Source organism: Macrobrachium rosenbergii, chromosome 54 (assembly GCF_040412425.1).
Source record: "Macrobrachium rosenbergii isolate ZJJX-2024 chromosome 54, ASM4041242v1, whole genome shotgun sequence".
NCBI lineage: Eukaryota > Metazoa > Arthropoda > Malacostraca > Decapoda > Palaemonidae > Macrobrachium > Macrobrachium rosenbergii.
In genome coordinates, this window is record NC_089794.1 from 29,841,225 (window position 1) to 29,867,207 (window position 25,983).

Here is a 25,983-nt window from a genome sequence, read left to right on the forward strand (position 1 = left end):
TCGATATAATCTCATTCCCTGTGCCGTTCCATTTGATGTAATTATGCAGCTTTGCGTTCCGTTACATTTACAGTAAAATGGAAGAGGAATTACGCCTCAGGTTGTGGCTGGTTTTGTTGTTGTTGTTGTTGTTCTTGTTGCTGTTGTTGTTCTTGTTGTAACTGTTGTTGTTGTTGGTTTTTCGTTTGTTACTCCTGCACCAACAAACGGCAATGCTGTCAAGTCTGCACTTATTTCTTTCCATTAAAATTACTAAAAATAATAATGTCATGCAATCACCAAATTGTTATTATTATTATTATTATTATTATTATTATTATTATTATTATTATTATTATTATTATTATTATTATTATTATAAAAATAATAATAATAATAATAATAATAATAATATTTATTATTATTATCATCATTATTATTATTACTGGATACTTTAACGTATTCCTTTCGGAGTTTATTATTATTATTATTATTATTATTATTATTATTATTATTATTATTATTTCAGTTTCTCAATCTCTCGAGAAAATGTCTTTGAAGCAGCAGGTAAATTGTATAACCGTTTTGGCGGGCGATATAATCTACCTGCTTGCTACAGAGAAACTCATTAGAGATTGAGAAACTGCAATATAGACTCAACAGCATTCAGACGGCCATTCTATTATTATTATTATTATTAATATTATTATTATTAGCTATCACATTTCCGACGATAAGCTTTGTGGCTGAGAAAGGAAACTCTGGTCTCTGCAATTCTAATGACCTTTCATCTTCAATTAGTTTCAAGAATATTAATATATACTGGAAACATCTATCTAAACTATATATGAAAGACATCAACATAAAATAATATAACGTTTAATAATATTATAACGGTTGAAATCTGGTGGATCATTTTAACAAATTTTATCACGAGCTTAGTTTTAGTTTTATGCAAAGGAAAACTATTGTGCCGGCTTTGTCTGCCCATCTGCACTTTATTCCGTCCGCCCTCACATCTTAAAAACTACTGAGCCTAGAGGGCTGCAAACTGATATGTTGGTCATTCATCCTCCAATCATCAGACATACCAAATCGCAGCCCTCTATCCTCAGTAGTTTTTATTGTATTTAATGTTAAAGTTAGCCATAATCGTGCTTCTGGCAACGATATAGGATTAGCCACGGCTCATACAGCATTACATCGAGACCACCGAAAGAGTGATCTGTTTTCGGTGGCCTTGATTATACGCTGTACAGAAAACTCGATTGCGCCAAAGTTTTTTTAAATTATTATTTACATGACCTGGTTTTTTTTTTCTCTCTACACCAAACAGGGAATCAGACAACGAAGTTTTGAAAGCAGAATAATATAAGTTCACATATTATTAGATATACCGTAATCAGATCTCCCTCCAGGCAGGTACTCAGGAGTAACAAAGATTTCATACTGAAATTGCAAACATCCTTTTTAACATAATCATCCCAAAAACTAGAGCTAAAATTGCTTTATGCAAATGTGCAATGCTATGTAAGGTTTGTGCCTTTTACATAAGTGCATTAGTTTTACGGAGAATTTCATTGCCAAAATCTGCGACTAGATTAGAGAAGCGACAAGAATAACGAAGGATAGATGAAAATTTGCATAATAAACTATACTTTATATGATTGGGTCTTGACAGACATCAGCAACGACATTTTATTATATCCTCATAAATAAGAATATTATTCGAAGTCGTGATTAAAACTAACTTACAAATTATGTATATATATAATATATATTATATTATGTATATATATATATATATATATATATATAAATATATATATATATATATATATATATATATATATATATATATATATATATATATATATATATATATATATATATATATATATATATATATATATATATTCAAATAAAAGTTGTAGTTAGATACCAACAAAAGGTCAAATAACTGGTCGACAATAAAGATGAGATAGCAAAATGAATACTTATTTCATGGGGGGGGGGGGAGAGAGAGAAAGGGTCATTACAGCCTTGCGTGGGAAGAGGTATCGGTTGTGAAATAATGGTTTAATTGACTGGTGTAATATGCAAGGAGGTACTGTCAAAAAAAGTTTGCAGGTTGCTGCACAGTGGCTTACAGTTAGTGGTGTCAAGTGTTGGAAGGCAGGTGTCAGATGGCTTACAGGTTGGTGGATAGTGGGCCAGTTGGTGGTGTCAGGTGCCGGGAGATAAGTGTCATATGACTTGCAAGTTGCTGGATAGTGGGTTAGTTTGTGGTGTCAGAAGTTGAGAGGCTGGTGTCAGATGGCTTGCAGGTTGCTGGACAGCGGGCTGGTAGTGGTGTCACGTGGTGGGAGATAAGTGTCATATGACCTACAAGTTACTGGATAGTAGGTTGGTTGATGGTGTCAGGTGTTGGCCGGTAGGTGTCGATGACTTGCAGGTTGCTAGATAGCGGACTGGTTAGTGGTGTCAGATGTAGGGATGCAGGTGTCACCTGGCTTGCACGTTGCTGGATAGTTGATTGGTCGAGTGTTGTCTAGCACTAGCAAGGTGTCAAAAAGCTTACATTGACTGATTCAGTTACTATGTTGGTAGAGTTGTGTCAGGTGATTGAGTGGTGTCAGGAACTGGGAGGTAAGAATCTGGAGGCTTGTACGTTGTCAGATAGCAGGGTAACTTGGATGTGTCAGGTATCAGGAGGCAGGTGTCAGGAATTTGTAGGTTGCCAGATAGTGAGTAGGTCTGTTGCTGCTAGTTAACAAAAAAGTGACCTATTCTACACTGAAGTGACCTGTTCTACACTAGAACAAGCTTTCCTTGCTCCGTAAGGGCTACACCAAGCCACGCCACAAATGAATCCATAACAACCAAATGCATACGCTACTGTAACTGTCCATGCGACGGTAGGGAACCGGATACATCCATTTTCAAGATTCCATCATCCTAGTCGAGGTGGGATTCTCCAAACGCGCGCACGCGCATGGAGGTAGGTGAGTGAGAAATGGAGTCAGATTGTGTGTGTGTGTGTGTGTGTGTGTGTGTGTGTGTGTGGGAGAGGGTACGTTTGCGAAAGTTGTGTCAGATGTCAAGAAACTAATTTTGTGCTTCAGACAAGTAGCTGCCCGTCAGGTTACATCGGATAAACAGAAGAGTTGGAAAATCGAAGGATTCTGCAGCTCTGAAGTTGAGCGATTCCCAGCTTCCATAATAAATGAAGGGGCTCTGGAATAACTTACACGACAGAGAAAGTATTATGTATAAGAAAGAGATGTTCTCGTTTCAAAACAATATAATAGCCTCGCAAACATCGACCTGGTATGAATTATTACCCTGACAGCCTGTTCGAATTTCTTCCGATGCTGAGAGAGAGAGAGAGAGAGAGAGAGAGAGAGAGAGAGAGAGAGAGAGAGAGAGAGAGAGAGAGAGAGAGAGAGAGGCTATTTTAAAGCACAATATATATGTATGTATGTATATGTATGTATATATATATATATATATATATATATATATATATATATATATATATATATATATATATAACAAAAAAAATATCAAAAAGTAGTTTTATATATATATATGTATATATATATATATATATATATATATATATATATATATATATATATATATATATATATATATATATATAAAATCAGATCTACACCAAAATACCTACTTTTTCGTTTATCTTTCGTTTTTGTTGGTTGTACAATATGGCAATTTGTACTTTCACTGCCATCTCTAAAAATAATATATATATATATATATATATATATATATATATATATATATATATATATATATATATATATATATATATATATATATATATATATATATATATATATATATATATTTATATATATATACACATATACAGTATATTTATATATATTTGTTTATATATCAGGAAAAGATTTAGTTTATCTAAAAGAAAATAAGTTATTTTTTTTTCTGAAGGATTTAAGCAACAAAATTCTACTCGAGATTGTCATCGTAATTTCACTTCAACTTTGACGTATGACCTATGACCTACGGTCTATGACCCCTGAAATTGTGACGTTATCTTGAAACGTAGATAAGCAACGTTATTCCTAAATCACTATCCGATTTTATAATAGAGATTTATAAAACTGATTATTTATAAACAAATCATTTTACTTTTGAGCAAAAGAACAGAAATCAAGGTTTTTTTAGTTGCTCGCCAGAAGATAGTTAATGAAAGACTTAGTAGCTAGCAAGAAGATAATCACGGAGTAATTAAGTTGATAGCAAGAAGATAAATACAGAATGATTAAGGTTTTATTGGAAAAATTATAAGACCTGATTTGAAATATACAAAGAAGAGGAGTTGCAGTCAATAAAAAAAACTTGTGTTTAATATATGAGGGGAAAAACAATCTTATAATCCAATATAACAAAGAAAGAAAAAACTCCCCAAAGCACACAATGATGATTGTAAGACCACGAGAAAGAACGAATTTCCTCGGCGCAATCGAGTTTTCTGCACAGCCGCTATAGCGTATAATCAGGGCCACCGAAAATAGATCTCTCTTTCCATAGTCTCGGCATAATGCTGTATGACCCGCGGCCCATGAAACTTTAACCACGGCCCGGTGGTGGACTATCCTACATCGTTGCCAGAAGCACGATTATGGCTAACTTTAACTTTAAATAAAATAAAATAAAAACTACTGAGGCTGGAGGGCTGCAATTTAGTATGTTTGATGACTGGAGTGTGGATGATCAACATATCAATTTGCAGCCCTCTAGCCTCAGTAGTTTTTAAGATCTGAGGGCGGACAGAAAAAAAGTGCGGACAGAATAAAGTGCGGACGGACAGACAAAGCCGGCACAATAGTTTTCTTTTACATAAAACTAAAAATGTTTTTATTGTGTCTACTGTATGAAGGAAAAACAATCTTAATTTCCAATACATCGAGGAAGGAAAAACTTCCTCCGATCATACACAAACTGAATGAAAGACGATGAAAAAAGGACTGAATTTTCTTCATAAGAAAAAGAGAAATATAATAAATATTCTCCCTAGCGATGTGTTTCAACGTAATCTTTTCTTCTTCTTCTTCTTCTTCTTATTCTTCTTCATGTATTTCAATGTAATCTCTCCTCCTCCTCCTCCTCCTTCTTCTTCCTCTTCCTCTTCTTCTTCTTCTTCTTCTTCTTCTTCTTCTTCTTCCTGGTCATGTATTTCAATGTAATCTCCTCCTCCTCCTCCTTCTTCTTCCTCTTCCTCTTCTTCCTGGTCATGTATTTCAATGTAATCTCCTCCTCCTCCTTCTTCCTCTTCCTCTCCTTCTTCTTCCTGGTCATGTATTTCAATGTAATCTCCTCCTCCTCCTCCTTCTTCTTCCTCTTCCTCTTCTTCTTCCTGGTCATGTATTTCAATGTAATCTCCTCTCCTCCTCCTCCTTCTTCTTCCTCTTCCTCTTCTTCTTCCTGGTCATGTATTTCAATGTAATCTCCTCCTCCTCCTCCTCCTTCTTCTTCCTCTTCCTCTTCTTCTTCCTGGTCATGTATTTCAATGTAATCTCCTCCTCCTCCTCCTTCTTCTTCCTCTTCCTCTTCTTCTTCCTGGTCATGTATTTCAATGTAATCTCCTCCTCCTCCTCCTTCTTCTTCCTCTTCCTCGTCTTCTTCTTCTTCCTGGTCATGTATTTCAATGTAATCTCCTCCTCCTCCTTCTTCCTCTCCTTCTTCTTCCTGGTCATGTATTTCAATGTAATCTCCTCCTCCTCCTCCTTCTTCTTCCTCTTCTTCTTCCTGGTCATGTATTTCAATGTAATCTCCTCCTCCTCCTCCTTCTTCTTCCTCTTCCTCTTCTTCTTCCTGGTCATGTATTTCAATGTAATCTCCTCCTCCTCCTCCTTCTTCTTCCTCTTCTTCTTCTTCTTCCTGGTCATGTATTTCAATGTAATCTCCTCCTCCTCCTCCTTCTTCTTCCTCTTCCTCGTCTTCTTCTTCTTCCTGGTCATGTATTTCAATGTAATCTCCTCCTCCTCCTTCTTCCTCTCCTTCTTCTTCCTGGTCATGTATTTCAATGTAATCTCCTCCTCCTCCTCCTTCTTCTTCCTCTTCTTCTTCCTGGTCATGTATTTCAATGTAATCTCCTCCTCCTCCTCCTTCTTCTTCTTCCTCTTCTTCCTGGTCATGTATTTCAATGTAATCTCCTCCTCCTCCTCCTTTTCTTCTTCTTTTTCTTCTTCTTACTAACTTCCATCAGGTCCTAAGACTCCCGAGTGGTCGTTAGAAAAAAAAATGCATAAAAAAAAGAGAAATACAATCATATATTCTCCCTAGTCATGTATTTCAATGTAATCACTTCTTCTTCTTCTTCTTCTTCTTTTTTTTCTTCTTCCTCTTCTTCCTAATCTCCACCAGGTCTCGAGTCTTCAAAGTTGTCTTAAGAAAAAAGAATGCATAAGAAAAAGTTAAATACAATAAAATATTCTCCCTAGTCATGTATTTCAATGTAATTTCTTCTTCTTCTTCTTCTTCTCCATCAGGTCTCGAGTCCTCCGTGTGGTCCTAAGAAAAAAAGAATGTTCTTCTTTCATAAGAAAATGTGAAATACAAATATTCTCCTTGTCATGTATTTCATTGTATTCTCTTCTTCTTCTTCTTCTTCTTCTTCTTCTTCTTCTTCTTCTTCTTCTTCTTCTTCTTCTTCTTCTTCTTCTTCTTCATCAGGTCTCCCGACTGGTCTTAGATAAACGAAGACCAAGTGCAACATTGCAATCAACGAGGACATTACCACTTGACAAATGAAGTTACCTTCGAGTTAAGTCGCAGATCTGGGCCAGGCAGAAGTTTCCGGAAGTTACCGGAAGTTTCCAGAAGTTCTCTTCTCCTCTTAAGGCTGTGTCTGTTGTCCGGGTGCGTTCAGTGTAGGTCTGTGAAGAGTTAGGTTTTGTGTCACATGTTTGTTTGTTTGACGAGTTTACTATAAGTCAGTGTTTGTGTATGTATGTTTGTTTGGCGAGTTTACTGTAAGTCAGTGTTTGTGTATGTATGTTTGTTTGGCGAGTTTACTGTAAGTCAGTGTTTGTGTATGTATGTTTGTTTGGCGAGTTTACTATAAGTCAGTGTTTGTCTCTGTATGTTTGTTTGGCGAGTTTACTATAAATCAGTGTTTATGTCTGTATGTTTGTTTGGCGAGTTTACTACAAACCATTGTTCATGTCTCTATGTTTGTTTGGATCAGAGTAATACTTCAGCATTCACGTACCCAAAAAGGGAGAATAATCAGATTTAGCCTTGGCTTAAATATAACTTCATAAAATCTAATTTTATAAGAATTAATCTCCATTCGATCGAATCCCACGTAATCCCTCCGAAATCCTTTAACCCCTTCAAGGGATCCACGTGGACTTAATGAGAATTTAAAAGTTAAATTTTATAGAAATAATCTAACTATAATTATCATTTACTACAATACTTTAATAACGTCCATCTTTTATCATTTTCTGCAATATTTATTTGTAGAGATTAATGACGTCTAGGTTCCTGGCATTTTTTTGAGAGAGATGACGTAAATATGGTGTCTCATTTAGTACAGAATTTGAATTAAAATCACCATAATTATAGTTTTGGGAATCGCATTCATTTTGGAAATACACGAATAGAAAATATTTGCAAGGACAGTGTCATCACCTTCAGTGTCAGAGTTAATACATGACATACATTTTCTAAACATTATCATCACAGTTAGTACAGAAGTTAAAACGAAGAAAACATTTGTACGGATACTGTAATAACATTCAGAGTGAACGTTCACAAATGAAAAACACTTTCACAAGCATTAACGTCATCTTCAGTGTAAAAGTTAATAAACACAAAATATATACATGAACACTGATCTTGCCCTGAAGGAGAATAGGAATCGCAGTGTTGAGAATTTAAAACTGAGATCCAAGTACGTTCTCATTCCTGGTTGAGAACCGAGCACGTTCTCAAAAGCCTAGCATTTCCTAAGCAGCAATTCCTAGTGAACTGGAATTGAAGGAATGAAGATTCCCGAGAATCTGATCCTTAAATCTACGATATAAACCCCCCACCTCCCCCCCCTCATACCCTTCCTCCGTTGCCCTTTCGCCCTTTTCTTAAGAAACAGTAAAACTCACAAACACACAAACGCACACACACGGAGACAAACCACAGAAGAGTTCTTATTGTCATTAGCCCACCCCCAGTGCCTTTTCCCCCTTTCCTTTAAAAAATATACATAATAAAACTTAAACACACACACACACACAAACACACACACGCAGACACAGACCAGACGAGTTTTTGTTAACATTAACCCATCCTCAGCGACTTTTCCTTTTTTCCTTAAAAACAAAAAACCGATACAATTCACTATCACTCACACAAACACACACACACAAACACACACACACAAAGCAAATGCGAGTCTTTGCACAAAAGAGTTTTTATTATCATTAACCCATCCTCAGTGTCTTTTCCCATTTCCTTTAAAAACGACAATCACAAAACTCACAATCACACACACACGCACACACACACACACATACAAACACAAAGCACACGCTGCAAGCCTCTGCACAAAAGAGTGCTTGTTGTCATTAAATCACTTGAAGCATGTTTGCCTGATTTACATGGAAATGGAACCGCCCCGAACTGCGTTTGTTGTTTCGGGAACAAATGACAGACGACGCGCTCGCAAGAGGAGGAGGAGGAGGAGGAGGAGGAGGAGGAGGAGGAGGAGGAGGAGGAGGAGGAGGAGGAGGAGGAGGAGGGAGGAGGAGGAGGACGAGGAGGAGGAGGAGGAGGAGGACCTCACTTTTAGGACTCGCACTTTCCCATAATAAACCAGCTTTGGATCTTGCTGAGAAGCGCCTCTTTCTGTTCCAGAGGACAAAGTGAGAGAGAGAGAGAGAGAGAGAGAGAGAGAGAGAGAGAAACAAGTATTAAAATATTATGTATTCTTTTCAAGAGCCGATGCATGGCTACTGACGAAAATACTTGTTTAAAAATTCAATAAAGAAGAGAGAGAGAGAGAGAGAGAGAGAGAGAGAGAGAGAGAGAGAGAGAGAGAGAGAGAGAGAGAGAGAGAGAGAGAGAGAGAGAGAGAGAGACAAACAAGTATTAAAATATTATGTATTCTTTTCAGGAGCGGATGCATGACTACTGAGGAAAATACTTATTTAAAAATACAATAAAGAAGAGAGAGAGAGAGAGAGAGAGAGAGAGAGAGAGAGAGAGAGAGAGAGAGAGAGAGAGAGAGACGGGTATTAAAATATTATATATTCTTTTCATCAGCGGATGCATAACTACTGAGGAAAATAATTATTTAAAAATTCAATTGAGAGAGAGAGAGAGAGAGAGAGAGAGAGAGAGAGAGAGAGAGAGAGAGAGAGAGAGAGAGATTAAAAATATTATATCTTCTTTTCAAGAGCAGATGCATGACTACTGAGGAAAATACTAATTAATAATTCAATAAAGAAGAGAGAGAGAGAGAGAGAGAGAGAGAGAGAGAGAGAGAGAGAGAGAGAGAGAGAGAGAGAGAGAGAGAGAGAGAGAGATATTAAAAAAATTATAAATTCTCTTCAAGACCAGATGCATAAGTACTGAGGAAAATAATAATTTCGAAATATAATTGAGAGAGAGAGAGAGAGAGAGAGAGAGAGAGAGAGAGAGAGAGAGAGAGAGAGAGAGAGAGAGAGAGAGAGAGAGAAGATTATGACAATAAGAGAAACATATATTTAAAAAAATTATAAATTCTTTTCAAGACCAGATGCATAACTACTGAGGAAAATAATCATTTCAATATATATATATATATATATATATATATATATATATATATATATATATATATATATATATATATATATATATATATATATATTTATAGAGAGAGAGAGAGAGAGAGAGAGAGAGAGAGAGAGAGAGAGAGTCCTTCCCTTCGTGTTTCCACAAAGCGCGTCTCCCAAACTTCGTTTTCTTCAAGAGAGAGGTTTTAAGTTCGTTTTCTCTAAGTTCGTTTTCTTTCATCGTGTTTTGTCCACCGAAATCGCAATTGATTTCGTTTCCTCCCGTTCTTCATTTCGACATTTCTTGCTTTTAGTGTATTCCGATCCCCCCCTATCCTTCTTCCCTCGAGCTGTGGGGGGGGGGGCATAGCTCCCAAAATCCATCTTCTTCTTCTTCTTCTTTTCGGCGCAACTCAGGTCACGTAGGGCCAAAGTGGACCAACGCTGGTCAGGGAGGAGTTAGACTTAGCCGCAATCATTACTAATAAATAAGATTTGGACGACACACAAAAGTATTTTTTTTTTCTCCTCTCCTTTTTTCTGTTCTTTTCCTATCTGTTTGGGGGGGGGGGGAAGAGGGGGCGTTTCTCCATCAGGATGGAGGGCAGAGGTCCTGTTGGTGTTGGGGACAGAGAGAAAGGGAGGGAAGGACTGACAGACGCGGGAGAAATGGTCCTGTGTTTCCGGACATGATTGCAGCGACGTTCTTCGCTGATGAAGTGTCCATGTGGCCGCCATGTTGAAAAGAGGGGATGGGTTTAATGGGGGGTGGGGGGAGAGGTCTGTGGTGGTTATCCTTTTTTGGAAGGTAAATAGAAAAAGAAAATAAATGCTTTCCCTTTCTTTAGTTTTTACCTCTAGGGAAAGTATAAAGAAAAAGAAAATAAATGTTCTCTCTTTCTGTCGTTTTTACCACCCGGGTAGATAAGGATGTTTAGTAGGCCATTTATTTTTTCCTCCTTAGGAAAAAATAAAAGAAAAAAAAGATAATAATGATTCCAGACAGTAAACGTCTTCAGCTGTTGTTAGCGCGCAGAAGACGATGTAATTTAAAAGAATTACTTATTCGCTTACTTATGACTTTTCTTTATTATTTAAAGGAAAAAAAAAAAGACAATAATCAGTCTCAGAAAACTTTAAGACCATTCGAATTTTCTGTCCGCAATTTTTCTTTCCGTCCTCAGATCTTAAAAACTACTGAAGTTAGAGGGCTGCAAATTGGTATGTTAATCGTCCACGCTTTAATCATCAAACACACCAAATTGCAGCCCTCTAGCCTCTGTAGTTTTTTTTTTCATTTAAGGTTAAAGTTAGCCATAATCATGCGTCTGGCATCTCTTGCTTATAAGAATATTAGGACTCACTGAATTATAATGCTGCTATAAATAAGATCTACACGTGAATTGAAGCCTAATCTATAAATAATAAGTGAAAATTGCGTCGAACTTTCCTCGGCGCGATCGAGTTTTCTGTACAGCGTATAATCAAGGCCACCGAAAATAGATCTATCTTTCGGTGACCGCAGTATAATGCGGTATGAGCCGTGACCCATGAAACTTTAACCACAGCCAGGTGGTGGCCTGGCCTATATCGTTGCCAGAAGCACGATTATGGATGACTTTAACATTCAATAAAATAGAAACTACTGAGGCTAGAGGGCTGCAATTTGGTATGTTTGATGATTGAAGGGTGGATGATCAAAATAGCAACTTGCAGCCCTCTAGCCTCGGTAGTTTTTAAGATCTGAGGGCGGACAGAAAAAGTGCGGACAGAAAAAGGACAGACAAAGCGGCAAAATAGTTGTCTTTTCAGAAAACTGATAATGATTATATAACAAGCTGTCCAACTTCTCAGTTCCAGAGGTCTTTTAATCCTCACACCGCCGGACGGTGGAACAGTTTCCGCGAGGAGAATGGGCAATTAGAACGTCCAAAGTTCAAGCGAAGATGCAATGCATTACTACCCTAAAAATTTACTTTGCAGTTTACTAATTTATTTATATTCTTTTCTGTTTATTTAGTAATATATTTCCCATTATCATCTATCTTTAACTACTTTCAAATGAACACCATATTCTTTGGAAGCTTGATTATCAAGTCAACGGCTCCTGTAGGCTTCTTCCATATGAATAGAGGTTTATCTTCATCATCATAATAATAATAATAATAATAATAATAATAATAATAATAATAATAATAATAATAATAATAATTTATGTGATTTTCATCGTCAGTTCCAGAGTAGGAAAGAAAAACACAAGTGATTTAAAAAAATCACTGTCTGAGATGGCTTTTACAACAGACATTTCCTACAAGTGGCATTTCGTTCCTTCTTCTCCTCCTCCTCCTCCTTTGCTTCTTCTTCTTCTTCTTTTCTCACATTCTTCCAACTTCAACGTTTAACAGTCTTTTAAGAGTTTCCTCTCCGAGTTGTCATCTCCGTCCGAAGACCACTTGGAAACTTCTCTCATCCATTTCAGTCCTGTCTGAAAACTCTTCTCACGTCCCTTACTCTTTCCTCCTCCTCCTCCTCCTCCCTAGGCACCCTGCAAGGTAGGGAAATGACGGGGGAAAGTGAGGGGAAAAATTCCTCCAACTCCTACCCTAAAATATCCCTCCCTGTTCCCTGAAGTATAAGGAGCCGAGGGAGAGTATCCCTCCCTCCCTCCCCCCTGAAAGATGGGGAACAGAGAGAGAGAGAGAGAGAGAGAGAGAGAGAGAGAGAGAGAGAGAGAGAGAGAGAGAGAGACTCACTCATTTTTCACTCACAAAGCTTCCGTCAGAACGAGATGACAAATCACTGGGCCATCGTCATTCAGTGCATAAATCGTTGGTGCCATCATTCTCTTTCTCTACCTTTCACTTTTTTATCTCCTTCCTCTGCCTTATCCAAACATCTCTCTCTCTCTCTCTCTTCTCTCTTTTTCTCTCTTTCTCTATTACGTCAATGAACGGGAGAAAATGCAGGAGAGCGTCATTAATCAAAATAAAGAGCGGAGACCCAAAACTATTTCTCGACGAAGCAAGGGAGTTTGAAGGAAAAATTTGACGCTGAATTGATTCCGTGTTTTTGAGGTTCCAAGTTCTGGAATTGGTCTGACTTGAGTGTGTTCCGCTCGGAACTGCTTGCAAATAAAATTATTTTCTTGGTACCCATGGCTTATATAGTGGCTAATTGTACGAAATCAAGTTATTTTCTAGGTAACCATGGCTTATATAGTGGCTAATTGTACGAATTCAAGTTATTTTCTAGGTAACCATGGCTTATATAGTGGCTAATTGTACGGAATTAAGTTATTTTCTAGGTAACCATGGCTTACATAGTGGCTAAATGTACGAAATAAAGTTATTTTCTTGGTACCCACAGCTTATATAGTGGGTAAATGTACCAAATCAAGTTATTTTCTTGGTACCCACGGCTTATATAGTGGCTAAATGTAGCAAATCAAATTATTTTCTTGGTACCCATGGCTTATATAGTGGCTAATTGTACGAATTCAAGTTATTTTCTAGGTAACCATGGCTTATATGGTGGCTAAATGTACCAAATCAAGTTATTTGCTTGGTGCCCGTGGCTTATTCAGTGGCTAAATGTACGAAACATGAAAATAACACTATTCTGCTCTGATATACCCACAAATAAAATTATTTTCTTGGTACCTATGACGTATACAGAGGCTAAATGTATAAAATATGAAATTAATGCTAGGGATATGAATAGGCAATGCCTTTAAGAGGACGAAAACACAGTACATAGTCTTACAGATTGTTGATGTGATTACGAAATAAAATGTGACATTCATTCAACATACGTTGTATAATTGTTGCATTCTACTTGAAATAATGTAATTCACTAACACGAAAACACATGCAAAAATATACAAGAACCCAAAGACTGAAAAAGTAAAATATTAAAGTTATTCATTTAAATTCGGCAAGTATTTAAATGAACAACTATATTAGAAATATCTTCCAATCAACTTAATCTTCTAATAATTCACTGGGACTAAATAACTATAATATATACATTTGAAAATCATTGGAGAGGCCGACGGGTTGGGGGCATACATTTCTACCTAACTTATGGACTATAGGTTGGGCCATACCTTCACCTAACATAGGGGCGCCTAATGGAACAAGTAAAAAATGCACCGAAGTTTCTTCGGCGCAATCGAGTTTTCTGTACAGCCGTTACAGCGTATAATCAAGGCCACCGAAAATAGATCCATCTTCCGGTGCTCTCGGTATAATTCTGTATGAGGGGCGGCCCATGAAACTTTAACAACTGCCCGGTGGTGGCGTATCCCATATCGTTGCCAGAAGCACGATTATGGCTGACTTTAACCTTGGATAAAATTAAAATACCCGAGGCTAGAGGGCTGCAATTTGGTATGTTTGATAACCGGAGGGTGGATGATCGACGTACCAACTTGCAGCCCTCTGGCCTCAGTAGTTTTTAAGATCTGAGAGCGGACAGACGGAATTCCAGACATAAAAAGTGCGGACAGAAAAAAAGTGCGGACGGACAGACAAAGCCGGCACAATAGTTTTCTTTTACAGAAAACTGAAAAAGGAAAACTTGAATTATTTCCTAATGATCTTAACTTGAACACTTTCTTCTTCTTCTTCTTCTTCTTCTTCTTCTTCTTCTTCTTCTTCTTCTTCTTCTTCTTCTTCTTCTTCTTCTTCTCTGGGTGACTTCTGAGCGGTCTTGGGCGAACGCAGACCAACATCGCAATCAGGGAAGCCATTACCACTTGACAAATTAAGTTTCCTTCGAGTTAGTCTCAGATCTGGGCCAGGAAGAGACCTCCTTCTAAGCTGGGCCTTGTCAATAGAATGCGTGTTGGTGCGCGGCGTGTGTTTGTGCGTTTGTGTTTTGTGTGTGCATTTGTTTGTGCTCGTGTATACATAGGTTATGGAAAGTGGTGTAAGCGAACTACAATACAGTTTTATTAAATACAAGAAAACTCATTCTGGAGCTGAGCTTGCGTCAATAGAATGCGTGCTTGTGCATGGCGTGTGTTTGTGTGCGTGTGTGTGTGTGCATGTGTGTGCTTGTGTATACATACGTTACGGGAATTTAATTAAATACAAATCTTCGTTGAATCTTGGATACAATCTCTCACAGAGTCTCTGCTGATACTGAAGAGAATGTTTTCGTTCGTGAATCATTAAATGATTTATTTAAAAAACTAGGATACAAATTCTTATTTAAAATACTGGGATACATCTACTGACAACAGATAAAAATTTCATGGGCCGTGGCTGAGAGTTTCATACAGCATTATACGCTGTACAGAAAACACGACTCCGCCGAAGAAACTTCGACGCATATTTTACTTGTTTATTATTGGACTGGCATAGCATATACAAGAAGCATAAGGAGTCAATGACGAATATTAATTATGCAAAGGAATAAAGAAAAATAGTTTAATGGAGGGGTTATCTAAAGTACTTGAAATAGCTGAAGTAATGAAATTAATTACATGTATCATAAGTAAAACATATAATTCAGCCACAATTTAGAGAAAGATAAGTTTGGAGTCAGAATGGGGTAAAAAAAAAAAAATTCGGTGGACATGATATGTTTTCCAATAACACTGCATAATACTATTGGTAAATTCAAAAGAATGGGATTGTTTATTAAGTGGTTATATCTATAATATAATAATGCTTGCGTTTACACAGGTAAACAAGAGAAAACATTTAGCAAAAACCAGACTTAAAAACTCAAATTAAATGAACTTGAATATATCATTAATTTTAAAGTAAACCTCTGCCAGAAAATGAAAGATTATTAATAAAGTAAAAAAATATGAAAAAATGATAAACTAATCACCTACGTCTAATGAGTAACTCCATTACCTTCTTCCCAAAAAAATGGAGAACACACCTGAAGATTAATGCGCCTATAATGAGTTTATAACCTAAAGAAAAACGAAGGTACAGCCTCCTTTGACAAATAGTCCTATAGTGTAATCTGCCGCCATTTATCACCCGACCAGAAATAAAGGATAAAAAAAAAAAATATCCTAGGACCTACGAGGGATCCTTCCTGACAGATGGTTAGGAAGAGACGCAGATGGTCAAGCCCGGCTGTTGTCTATATGCAGATGGGTTTGTGTATTAGGGGGGTTGCTGTTGTCAGATCTCCAGAGGCGTTGCTCCGTTGCTGTTTTCGGTGCTGTTGCTCTTCTGTACACCGGAAAGCCTTTGGTGAGACCCTTTTCCAATAAGCTTTGTGTAAGCTTGTATGTATATGTATATGTATATGTATATGTATACACACATACATATATATATATATATATATATATATATATATATATATATATATATATATATATATATATATATATAATATATATATATATATATATATATATATATATATATATATATATATATATATATATATAAATATATACATTTATACAATTCAAAATGGGGTCAGAGACGTAAAAGAGAGAATTTGTTAGTCAAATGGACAGAAGAAGGAATAAAAGCAATAACAGATGGGAGTGAGGAAATGAACTGTTTATCGAGGAAAAATCCAGATTATTTATCGTTTAGGTATACAGAAGGATGGATAAGGGAGTCAAGAAGAAAGAAAGAAAGGAAAAAGCGAAGGCAAATAATAAAATCAGATGGGAGAAGGTGAGTGCGAACTTCAGGGAGAAGAAGAAGAAGTTGATTCACATGGAAATAAATGGAGAGAGAGAGAGAGAGAGAGAGAGAGAGAGAGAGAGGTTGATGAACAAAGAGACTTCACAATAAAAGATGCAAATGAGAAAAGATAAAAACCAAGCCGAGATGACTAATTACATTCAAGAGGAAATGCTTGTGGAAAATGACTGCTGAGGATGTTAGGATGGCAATTGAAATCTGAATGGAGTGGAATATAAACTTTTTGCCAAAGACCCAGCACTGGGACCTACGAGGTCATTCTGTGCTGAGAAGGAAATCGAGAGTAGAAAGGTTTGAAAGGTGTAACAGAAGAAAGTTAAGTATACCTTAGTTTTACCAGACCACTAAGCTGATTAACAGCTCTCCTATGGCTGGCCCGAAGGATTAGCCTTATTTTACGTGGCTAAGAACCAACTGGTTACTTAGCAACGGGACCTACAGCTTATTGTTGAATCCGAACCACATTATAGCGAGAAATGAATTTCTATCACCAGAAATAAATTCCTCTAACTCTTCATCAGCCGGCCGGAGACTCGAACTCGGGCCTAGCGAGTGCTAGTCCACAGCTCTACCGACTGGCCCAACGAAGACCTTTGTAACAGGAGAAAAACCTCGCAGTTGCACTATGAAACAACTGTTAGGAGAGGGTGGAAAGTAAGATGGAAGAAAGAGAATATGAATGGATTTACAGTAAAAGGAATGACAACGGTTGCAGCTGGCGGCCAAAGGGAAGGTACAGAGAACCTTAAGTTATGCCTACAGTGCACGGCGTGAGGTGCACTGACACCAGGCGCTGATGAAATTAAAAATGAGATAATGTGGTAAGCAGTTCACTATTTGGTTGAAGGCCACACCATATTTTCTTGGGTATGTCTACATGAGAAAGAGAAGTCCCACTGGAATGAGTGAGAGGAACAGCTGTTCATTTCCATAACAGTAAACGCGAAAGAGGCAACATCAAAAACATGGACATAAAATTACTTTGTATAACAGAGAAACTGGAATATAGTATTTAGGCCAAAGGTCAAGCGCTGGGACCAATGAGGTCATTCAACGCTGAAACGGAAATTGACAGTAAAAAGTTTGAAAGGTGCAATAGGAGGAAAGCCTCGCAGTTGCACTATGAATCAATTGTTAGGAGAGGGTTAAGGAGAGTAAGATGGAAGAACGAGAACATGAAAGAAGGTACAGTAAAAGGGACAAAAGGGGTTGCAGCTAGGGGCAGAAGGCACGCTGCAAAGAACATTAAGCAATGACTACAGTGAGCCGCACGAGGTGCACTGACGGCACCAACCCCCTACGGGATGTAAAACTTATAGCAAACGTGAAAAGATAGACCGAAGTATTTTAAAATGGCCTGGACATGTGGAAAGAATGGAGGATGACAGCCTAGTAAGAAGTGTATTAATCAAACATTCCGGTAGGTGAATGAAGTGGTTTAATAATATGGATTTGTTTTTTCTGCAGTGACTCCATCCATGATTCAGCAGTTAACAGTATGAATATGATAATGACATTTGTTTGTTTTGTCCAGATCCCTCCCAGTTATAGGGAACAGCTTGTGTTGATAAAACAAAAATTAATGCTTATTTATTTATGTGTATGTGTGTATATATATATATATATATATATATAAAATATATATATATATATATATATATATATATATATATATATATATCTATATTTATATATATATATATATATATATATATATATATATATATATATATATATATATATATATATATAGATGGACATATATATATATATATATATATATATATATATATTATCTAGATAGAGACAGACAGACAGAGATATAAATAAGCCAATGAAGGGAACCAGATATGAATCACGATCGAGGAGAGTCGATGAGTAAACTCTCTCTCTCTCTCTCTCTCTCTCTCTCTCTCTCTCTCTCTCTAATCTAGTGGGCTAGTCCCTTAAGACATTTATGTGACCATCTAATGTGTTTTTTCTATCCTGGTGTTTGGGAAAATTCACATCTCCTGTGTCTCTCTCCCCCGCTCTCAATCTCTCACAAATGGGCTATCAATTACCTCTCTCTCTCTCTCTCTCTCTCTCTCTCTCTCTCTCTCTCTCTCTCTCTGTTACGTTTCATCATGACAGAGAAGAAACTAAACAAAATATTTTTCTTATTGCTTTCTATTTCGTCAACAAATTTTTTTTTTTACTTTCATTCACCCAACACCACCATGAATAAAACCCTTCACCTCTCTCTCTTTCTTCTCTCCTTAATCTTACGTCCTATTAATCAATTTTTCCTTCCCTTCCCCTTTTTTCAATCTATCTCCATCTTTTCTCTTCTGTGTTTTCCATTCGGTTAATGGCGCCGTCCCTCATTTTTCAGAATCGCTTCGTCTCCCATATATGCTCTTGCAGTCTTTAGCTCTTTCTTCTCTTTTCTGCACCTCAATTATTCTTTTCCTCCTGTCTCCTTCATTTCCTGTTTTCCCCGTAAAATGGAGAACATTCGAAAGCAGATTCTTCTTGAATTATTCCCTTCCTCCCCCTGTTTCCATTTCCTGTTCACGAGAAAAATGTGAGGAAATTCAAATGCAGTTTCATAGATAGGAGGTGACGTGATAAAGCAACTGAAGAGAAATTAGAAGGCATTTAGTAAAAGTAATTAGGAAATTTTACAAAATTTCTCATAAGTCTCTCACTTTGGCCCCATTTTCTCCATTCCTTAATTTTTACGATAAACAAAATCACTGGCATTCAGAACGGAGGAATACAGGCAATTTCGTTTTTAGTTTTCTGTAAAAGAAAACTACTGTGCCGGCTTTGTTTGTGCGTCCTCACTTTTTCTGTCCGCCCTCAGGTCTTAAAAACTACTGAGGCTAGAGGGCTGCAAACTTGTATGTTGATCACCCACCCTCCAATCATCAAACATACCAAATTGCAGCCCTCTAGCCTCAGTAGTTTTTACTTAATTTAAGGTTAAAGTTAGCCATAATCGTGCTTCTGGCAACAATATAGGATAGGCCACTACCGGGCCCTGGTTAAAGTTTCATGGGTTGCGATTCATAAAGCATTATACCGATACCACCGAAAGATAGATCTATTTTCGATGTTCTTGATTATACGCCGTAGCGTCTGTACAGAAAACCCGATTGCGCCGAAGAAACTTCGGCGCATTTTTTACTTCTTGTAATATGACTACAAGATTCCAGGAAAGTGTCGGCGGGGGGACATAAACAAAACAATTTCTCTTGCAGTCTCAATTCAACTGAATAATTCGACATTTCTTTATGCAGAATAGCCATTCTATTCTTTAGAGAAGAAATGCAAAATTTTAGTCACTCTAAATATTTTTAATATGAATTGAAGCTGTCAAAACAATGCCACCTACAAAATACAGAAAAAGGAAAAATCCTATTTCTTTTCGGTATGTAAAAAAATATTCTAAAAATTGTACTTAAAGCTGCCTTTTCATATCTAGTCTATTTCTGGAAATTTCATCTACTGTGTCATGTCATAGTAAATCATATTTCATTTATTATTATTATCTCATTCCTAGGGGAGATAAATTGCCATCGTTAAAAATTCACTAGTTCAGTTGCTCCTATTTCCTTGCTATTTTCTTTCCCATGAGACAACAACATAATCTCATTTTAAGTCTACGAAACACTTTATTTCCTTTGAAGTGTCAAACAACAAATTCCTAAATAACTTCGGATGAAAACCTTAAACAAGTAAAAAATGCGTCGATGTTTCACCAGCGCAATCGAGTTTTCCGTACATCCTATAATCAAGGCCACCGAAAATAGATCTATCTTTCGGTGGTCTCGGTATCATGCTGTATGAGCGGCGGCCCATGAAACTTGAACCATGGCCCGGTGGTGACCTGGTCCATATCGTTGCCAGAAGCACGATCATGGCAAACTTTAACATTAAATAAAATAAAAACTACTGAGGCTAAACGACTGCAATTTGGTATGTTTGATGATTGGAGGGTGGATGATCAACATATCAATTTGCAGCTCTCTAGCCTCGGTAGTTTTTAAGATCTGAGGGCGGACAGAATAAAGTGCGGACGGAGAGACAAAGCCGGTACAATAGTTTTCCTTTACAGAAAACTAAAATGTGTGACTACTGAGGAATATTTCCATGTAATTTTGCACGAGAGACATTAAAAAATACTGACTGTTTCTGCTTCACAGGATATAATGGATGTTTGTAATGTTAGTAGAAATTAACATTTAGACATTTTCGTCACCCAAGACACTTTAGAATATCAATAAAATATTAAAACATTCGAAAGCATAAGAACATTTGCAATATATTCTGTTCTCCCGACGAAACATACAATAATTTCAAAACACTTCAGTTCACAGAACATCTCCAAGGCATTCTGTGTCATGACATATTTTGTACCATGAAACGCGACAGAATATATCTGCAAAATGTTTCGGAAGTTTGAGACCAACTTCAGTCCGAACAAAATTTCGAAATTCTTGCTAGAGTAATCCTTTATGGAAAATATTTCACTCAAAAAACTTATTAGAAACCAAAACACAATTTCCAAAATATATTCTTTAATGGAAGCATTTATGAAATTTGTATCAATAGAGAGTTTACTTTCATATAAAATTTCTAAAATGGAAAGTTTGAAATATACCGAAATATTCGTATATGCATATATGGAAGCATGATCATATGAATATTTTTTTTATATATTTTTATATGAATTTCGTTTCCTATGACATCAGAAATAAATTTCAATATTCTTCCTTCTGTACTTTTATTGCGAGCGTAAAAACTGTCATACTAAAATACCTTAATAACTCTTCAACGTCAATGTAAAAACATAAATTAAATAAAACTGACAACCGACATTCTTAATACTGGCTAAGCACAGAAGCACACGAAGTAATAGAATTTATTTTCGTAGGCAGTGAACTTATACTTAATAGAAAACCACCTGAAGATATTCACGTATACTTCTAATAGAAATTTCTATTTCTCATGTTCTTGATACTGAATAAAATAACTCATGAAAAGCACATCTGCCCTAAAATGGAAAACTGCAGTACCTGCAACATTTTCGAAATTGAGATATGCCACCTATTGGGCTCGTGAAATACTAATATACAAGTTACTGCAGTTTCAGAATGATTCTTCGAGTATTTTGGGGGGGTCAAATTTGCAGTATCTGCAAAATCAGCAGTAAGGCAATGGAGTATCTACCATTTTTCTCAGTTTTGTATTTTTGCAGATACCGCAGGCTTCCAATTTAGAGCAGACATCAATAATAAACTAACTCGCCACTAAATTATACAGCAGTGTTTAAGCAATTACAAAATAGTAAATAAAAATACAAAATAGCATACAATTACTAAATATTCTACAAAAACGCAAAATATTAGCCATTTATGAAAACAGTGCAACAAAGGATGACTGTTAGGAAATAAGCTCCCATGTGATCACCAAGTCAGCTCAGTGGTCTGGTGAAACTACTTTAATAATAATATAATAGCAATTACCCTACATAAAAAAAATATGAATGAATAAATAAAATAAGTAACTAAAACTTAAAAAAAAATTCAGCGTTACAGCAAAAGCTCCAATGAACCACAATTAGCCACTAAAAACCCACAAAGTAAGCACACTGACAAACAAACGTTTTATGTAACAAAAATTCACTTCACTGAAGTAATAAAATCAACTCCAAACATTTTAAAAGAATAAAAAAAATCCGGTACCCTGACCCCTACAGGGTACACGGGACGGCTTTTAGCCCTCAGCCAATACAATCTATCACAAGTGAGGTCACTGAAAAACGACCTCTGAGCCAACCACGGTGATCAATGACCTCGCTCGAGATATTGATGGTTTTAAGGGAGTTCTGACCTTTTTTCCCCCGTTCTGAACCAGACGATTAAGAAATGGCCTGACCCCGGATGTGGGAAGAGGGGGCGATTAATGCTTTGAAGTTTAATTTAAATAACGATACGATAAATATTATTAAAATCCGTGTTATTGAATCATAGACAGATGGACAAAATGATAAATAGACGTTATATTGAATGTAACGTCAAGAGAATTGATGAAACTTGAATGTAACCTCATGGTTATGTTTCCATGTGAAACTGAACTTCATGATGAGACTTTTATTTACCGTAAAATACTTACACAGAAATTAAGAGGAATGGTTTTATTTTTCACGTTATTCCCTCAAAACTAGTGATCGTGGAAAGTTGTTTTTTTTAAATGTTTTTTTTAACTGATTGTCTTTGGAATAGATTCTTAAAAATCGAGTAAAACTCGTTTGCGACGCATCGGCAAACACAATTTGCATAACATTTATTTACTGAGAGAGAGAGAGAGAGAGAGAGAGAGAGAGAGAGAGAGAGAGAGAGAGAGAGAGAGAGAGTTTTTCAGAGAGAGAGAGAGAGAGAGAGAGAGAGAGAGAGAGAGAGAGAGAGAGAGAGAGAGAGATTCCAAATTTCAGTGTAAATGATATGATTTTTTTCAGAGACAAAGAGAGAGATTCCAAATTTGAGTTTATCCAATATAACTGTTTTTGTGTCTGTGTGTGTGAGAGAGAGAGAGAGAGAGAGAGAGAGAGAGAGAGAGAGAGAGAGAGAGAGAGAGAGAGAGAGAGAGAGAGATGATCGTACAAACGTAACGTTTGTGCAGCAGAATCACCAAAGAATTTCCTATTGGCCGGATCCCTGCAAACGCAGAGACCCCGCCACGCATAAACCCAATGCCCGTTTTGCAAACTCGATCTTCACTTGTTTACGCTTTTTCCCTCGTTCGTAACTTCCCCTCCCCCCCAAAAAAAAAACCCTACGCCCAATTTTGGCCAAATCGCTCGGTACACACAGCATCGATTGCAACATGCATGATGCTCCAACCATTATTTTTGTTTCTTGTTTTTTTTTCCCTCCGGGAAAGAATTGTTTTTTCCAAGTTCATGGATAAACACCGATTTAAATGAATAAGTGGTTATTTTGTTTTTTCCGGGAAAGAGTTATTTTTTCCAAACTCATGGATAAACACAGATTTAAATGAATAGGTAGTTATTTTTTTTTATCGGGGAAAGAGTTTTTTTTCAAGTTCATGGATAAACCCGATTTAAATGAATAGGTAGTTATTTTTTTTTTCTCTCCCGGAAAGAGTTGTTTTTTTCAGGTTCACGGATAAACACCGACTTAAATGAATGGGTAGTTATTCTTTTTCTCTCTCTCCGGGAAAGTTTTTTTTCCTCCAAGCTCATGAATAAACATCGATTTAAATGAATATGTAGCTCATGAATAAACATCGATTTAAATGAATATGTAGTTATTTTGTTTTTTTCCGGGAAAGAGTTTTTTTTTATTCAGGTTCATGGATAAACCCCGTTTTAAATGAATAGGAAGTTTTTTGGTTTTTTCGGGGGCAAAAACTGGCTGTTTCCTGTAACCCATTATTTATTGTTTCGCTTGCTTTTTCTGTAACCTATTATTCATTGTATCGCTTAAATATACTTAAGTCTGTTTACCTACAAATCTTGTCAATTATTCATCGTTTCAGCTCTTTATATACCTTTTATATTTGGGCATTACCAAGGGTATTCGTCAGGACTATTCATTGTATCATCTGGCTACTTATTAATCATAATCGCAAATATTAGTTGTCTCATGTCTTTACTAATAATCCATTTGTAACGATCATTTATCATCAATTCTCCTGACGTTCTATTCAGTATAATGGTTATTTATCTTTATGTCTCTTTACCTATCATTCATCAACACGGAATTTTGTAGTACCTATTTATCGTATCGTCATTTAAATTAAAATTCTAAATATTAATCGCCTCCTCACCCCTCCCCCCAAACTTCTTCCCACATCCGGGGTCAATCCATTTCTTAATCGTCTGGTTCAGAACTGGAAGAAAAAAAAAAAAAAAAAAGAGGTCAGAACTCCCTTAAAACCATCAATATCTCGAGCGAGGTCATTGATCACCGTGGTTGGCTCAGAGGTCGTTTTTCAGTGACCTCACTTGTGATAGATTGTATTGGCTGAGGGCTAAAAGCCGTCCCGTGTACCCTGTAGGGGTTAGGGTACCTTATTTTTAAAATTTTTTTTATTCGTCCAAAATTCTTAGAGTTGATTTTATTATTTCAATGAAGTGTAATTTTGTTACATAAAATGTTTGTTTGTCAATGTGTTTACTTTGTTGGTTTTTAGTGAGTTATTGTGGTCCTTTTGCGCTTTTGCTGTAACACCAAAGATTGTTGAATGTTTCAGTAAACCTTTTATTTATTCACTTATTTTTGTATGTATAGTAAATGGGCGGGTGTGGGGGGTTAGGATTATGGTACACTTCAGGTGTTGTATTTTCCTTTGAGAACTTATTTGTGAGTGGGGGGGCTAAAACCTCAGTAACCCCACAGGTGATCTGAGAGCTTATAAGAACATTTTCTGTGGGGTGGGGCTCTAAACCCTCAGTAACCCCACAGGTGATCTGAGAGTTTATCAGAACTCATTTGTGGGGTGGGGCCCTAATCCCTCAGTAACCCCACAGGTGATCTGAGAGTTTATCAGAACTGATCTGTGGGGTGGGGCCCTAAACCCTGAGCAACCCCACAGGTGATCTGAGAGTTTATCAGAACTTATCTGTGGGGTGGGGCCCTAAACCCTGAGCAACCCCACAGGTGATCTGAGAACTTATAAGAACTTATCTGTGGGGTGGGGCCCTAAACCCCATCCCAAAACCTTAGTAAACCCACAGGTGATCTGAGAGCTCATATAGTTCATCTTTTGTGCAATATTTTCAATAATGAATTTTCTAATCATTTGTATTTTGTTTGACATTCGGGGATTGTGTACTAAACCCTGAAAATGCAAACCCACAGGTGAATCTAGAAACGCCAAGAGGTCATTCAGCACTTTGATCAGGTGTAACAGGAGGAAAATTATCTGAATCAATTGTTAGGAGAGGGTGGAAAATAAGATGTAGGAAAGAGAATATGAAAGAATGTACAGTAAAAGGAACCAGATATAGGGGCCAGAGGAACGCTGCAAAAACCCCACCCCTAAAACACTTATGAGGTGCACTGACGGTAAACCCACAGGTGATTTGAGCAGTAAGAGAAAGTGAAAAATAGAAATTTCTATTTGAATTTATCTGGCTTTTGTGGTGTCAATGATTTTTTGCAACTAATGGTTCCCGACATTTTCAAGTTTTTTTGTTTTGAATAATTTTCCCATTTTGTATTTTTTTTGTTTGGTCGAGTTCAGGAACTGGGTACGAAGTGGAGCACGACGTTTATTGACCATGAGTTTACTATTTTGAAAATGTGAGGCTGTCCTGACGTCTCCATCACATCGGGGTATGGTTTTACTTGTCCCTGTTGAGGGCTGTCTTGGTGACCCGATGGAGGACGTAATTTTTTTTTTCTGCCTGCAGATGTTTTTTTGTTTTTTTAAAGCTACTTTTTTGAACTGAAATTTATGGTTTTTATCTTTTGAGACCTGAATTGTAAATA

General features: G+C 36.7%; 1 protein-coding gene across 1 annotated transcript; it reads right to left on the reverse strand.

Moving 5' to 3' along the window:
- Positions 1-5,106: 5,106 nt before the first annotated feature.
- Positions 5,107-14,538, reverse strand: LOC136834629 (golgin subfamily A member 6-like protein 22). The gene is made up of 4 exons (XM_067097209.1): positions 14,393-14,538; positions 12,300-12,333; positions 6,837-6,905; positions 5,107-6,156 (listed from the first exon to the last, which is right to left on the reverse strand). The coding sequence occupies exons 1-4, from the start codon at positions 14,536-14,538 to the stop codon at positions 5,107-5,109; spliced, it is 1,299 nt and encodes a 432-aa protein (XP_066953310.1).
- Positions 14,539-25,983: the final 11,445 nt, after the last annotated feature.